General features: G+C 40.6%; 1 protein-coding gene across 1 annotated transcript in view; it reads right to left on the bottom strand.

Moving 5' to 3' along the window:
* The window catches only part of LOC127943363 (uncharacterized), a 1982-nt gene extending 135 nt beyond the window's left edge, over positions 1 to 1847 (bottom strand). Inside the window, exons 1-3 of the mRNA XM_052539763.1 lie at positions 1829 to 1847; positions 509 to 1140; positions 1 to 382 (exon numbers count right to left, since the gene is read on the bottom strand). The exon at positions 1 to 382 is cut by the window's left edge and continues 135 nt beyond it. Of these exons, the coding sequence (XP_052395723.1) occupies positions 293 to 382; positions 509 to 1140; positions 1829 to 1847 (741 nt within the window). The 3' untranslated portion in view covers positions 1 to 292. The remainder of the gene's footprint in view (positions 383 to 508; positions 1141 to 1828) is intronic.
* Between the last annotated feature and the right edge of the window lie 821 nt (positions 1848 to 2668).

The following is a 2668-nucleotide window of genomic DNA, read 5'->3' as shown; positions in this document are numbered from 1 at the left end:
GCTTTATTCTCATAATTATCCTACTCTGAACAAGTGATGGAGTGTCAGTGTGAAACATCATCAGATCTGCTAAAGCACTGAATCTGTCAGGAGAAACATGAGTTTACTGAGCTCTCCTGACGGGACAATGATCAGAAATATTGAGCTTATACGTGGATTCAACAAAGTCTAATACTGAAATGGTCAAATATTAGCAGTGTAGGTTTTTAGCATTTGTTCTTCCTCACAAACAGCTGTAAAGAAGCGCTGTGTGTGGATCTCTGAGATCGTGTTCCTCTCGCTGGTTTCTGAATCACACGGTTGTTAAAGATTCAGACATGTTTCTGCAGACCATGATGTCTTCATCAACACTTTTCCCAGATCTGCTCTTTCCTCTCTGAAACTACAAAAGCAATATCAAATCATCTTCAGCGTCACATACCAGTGTCTTCATCTTGAACAGCCAATCCATCTCATGTTTTTATCATTCATGTCATTTATGATGGCAACAACATACAAGACAACTTACAAATGACAAACGAGCGTCTTTGCTGTTGCTCCTCTTCATCTGTTTGATGAAGAATCTCCCTCCGTTCTCCGTCATCATTCCTTCAATCTTCTGCAGCAGATCTTCAACTTGAGCCTTCACTTTCTTCATCTTACTGAAACAGTGAGACTTTCCTCCACATTCAGTCACGAGTCGCTGCAGATCCTCATGATCTTTGGGTTTCAGATGTTCATCAGTGGTCTCATCCAGATCCTCCAGATCATCTCCATGTGTGAACAGAATCATGATGTACTTCTGAACTTCAGGACCAAACAAACAAACAATATAATCCAGGATCTGTTGCTCATTTTGCAGAGGTTTCTCCAGAGGAACGGTGAGCAGAACTGAACTGAGACCTGCTGAACATCCAGAGAGCAGCTGCTCTTTCATCTTCTCCAGCTGCTCTTCATTCAGATCTGGATCCAGTAGATCTGGACAATCAATCACAGAGACCTGCTTCCCTCTGATCTGAGTCTGACCCTCACACACTTCAGACTCATGCCTTTTAAACCTCTTTTCTCCCAGGATCAAGTTCCCAGACGAGCTTTTCCCACAAGTGTTTCTGCCCATCAGAAGAACCCGGATCACTGCATCATCTGGACTGGAGAAGATCACTGACATACATCACATAAAAATATGATACAAGACGTCATGTTGTTCTTCTCAGTGGAGGTCAAGAGTACGAAAAGATCAAATATACCTTGTTTCACAAAGAATGTGAAAATATATCTGCTCAGCTGTAAATGAATCTTAAAGCAAGACAGAATGAATCAGAATCTAAATCTGTGTGATGTTACTCTGTGTCTTTACTGAAATAAAGTCTCGGAGATAAAAGTCTGGATCTTTAGGGAGACTGTGAATCGATTTGATTTGGTTTTCAGTTTGATTCAGGAGTGATTTCTGTTCATTCAGAACGATTCGACTCAGATTTAATTTGATTCTGTAGTTTTTAAGTGCATAGGATTATTATTTAAATGATTAAATGTATAATGGGATTATGATTTTGTGATTTGCAACTCTTTAAACCAAGCTTGTCTACATGAATAAATTAATATAGTTTTCATTCAATCAACTTGGTTCATGTTAATTTACAAATAGAGGACTAATTTTGTCCAATGTTAGATCATATCAGCCATTAATGATGTTACATATATTTATTTTAATATTATAGGCCACAAATGATTTGAAACACACGCACACACACACACAGACACACACACACACACACACACACACACACACACACACACAGTTTTGCAAGAACATCAACAGTCTCTGAGTCTGAGTGAAGATATTTCATACCTGCAGGTCTCTCCGTCATCTTTAGTGAAAGATCAGAAGAATAAATCCAGCATAAAACATTATTAACCACGCTCTTAAAATGACACACGTCGAGGATTTGCTCAACAGACAGAAGCAGCGTTTAGATACTTTCAGTTTGTTACCGACGAGGAGGAGCCTGATCGACCAACACTGAACATGTTCAGACACACAAGAAACACGCCTCTACTGCACACACACACACACACACACACACACACACACACACACACACACACACACACACACACACACACACACACACACCAGTCTCTTTCAGACCTGCAGCTCTGATGATCACTCTTTCTTCTGACCGCAGCAGATGATCATTCTTATTCTTTATAAATCTGACATCTGTAAGGTAAACACTAGATGACATGAACAAGGTGCAGTATTTATTTTCACAAAGCCTTACCTGAATAAAGTTATGGGTTTCTGAAATCTGAAAGGTTGGGTTCTGTTTCCTCCATGTGCTCTCTCCTTGTTTTCCCAGAGTTTCCTCCATGTGCTCTCTCCTTGTTTTCCCAGAGTTTCCTCCATGTGCTAAACACATATTCACTCCTGCGGCCTCCCAAGATCCTCAGGGCCCTCATCTACATCAACGTTTACTTTGTTCTCTGTCCCTGCATATCAAAGAATGAAGTCGGATATAGTGTAGATTTCTCTCTGATGTTTCAGAAGTACCTGATAAAGCACGAGTCTGAGCACTGGACCTTGAAGAAGTGTTCTGTATCTGTGTTCACAGAACTAGACTTTCTCCAACTCTCCAGGACAGAAGGGACATCAGATGTGCTGATATACCACCTCGGTGGGCCGCTTCAC

The sequence above is a fragment of the Carassius gibelio genome, chromosome A3 (assembly GCF_023724105.1).
Source record: "Carassius gibelio isolate Cgi1373 ecotype wild population from Czech Republic chromosome A3, carGib1.2-hapl.c, whole genome shotgun sequence".
Classification (NCBI taxonomy): Eukaryota; Metazoa; Chordata; class Actinopteri; order Cypriniformes; family Cyprinidae; genus Carassius; species Carassius gibelio.
The sequence above is the reverse complement of the archived record's forward strand: the minus strand, read 5'-3'. Positions and strand labels throughout refer to the sequence as shown.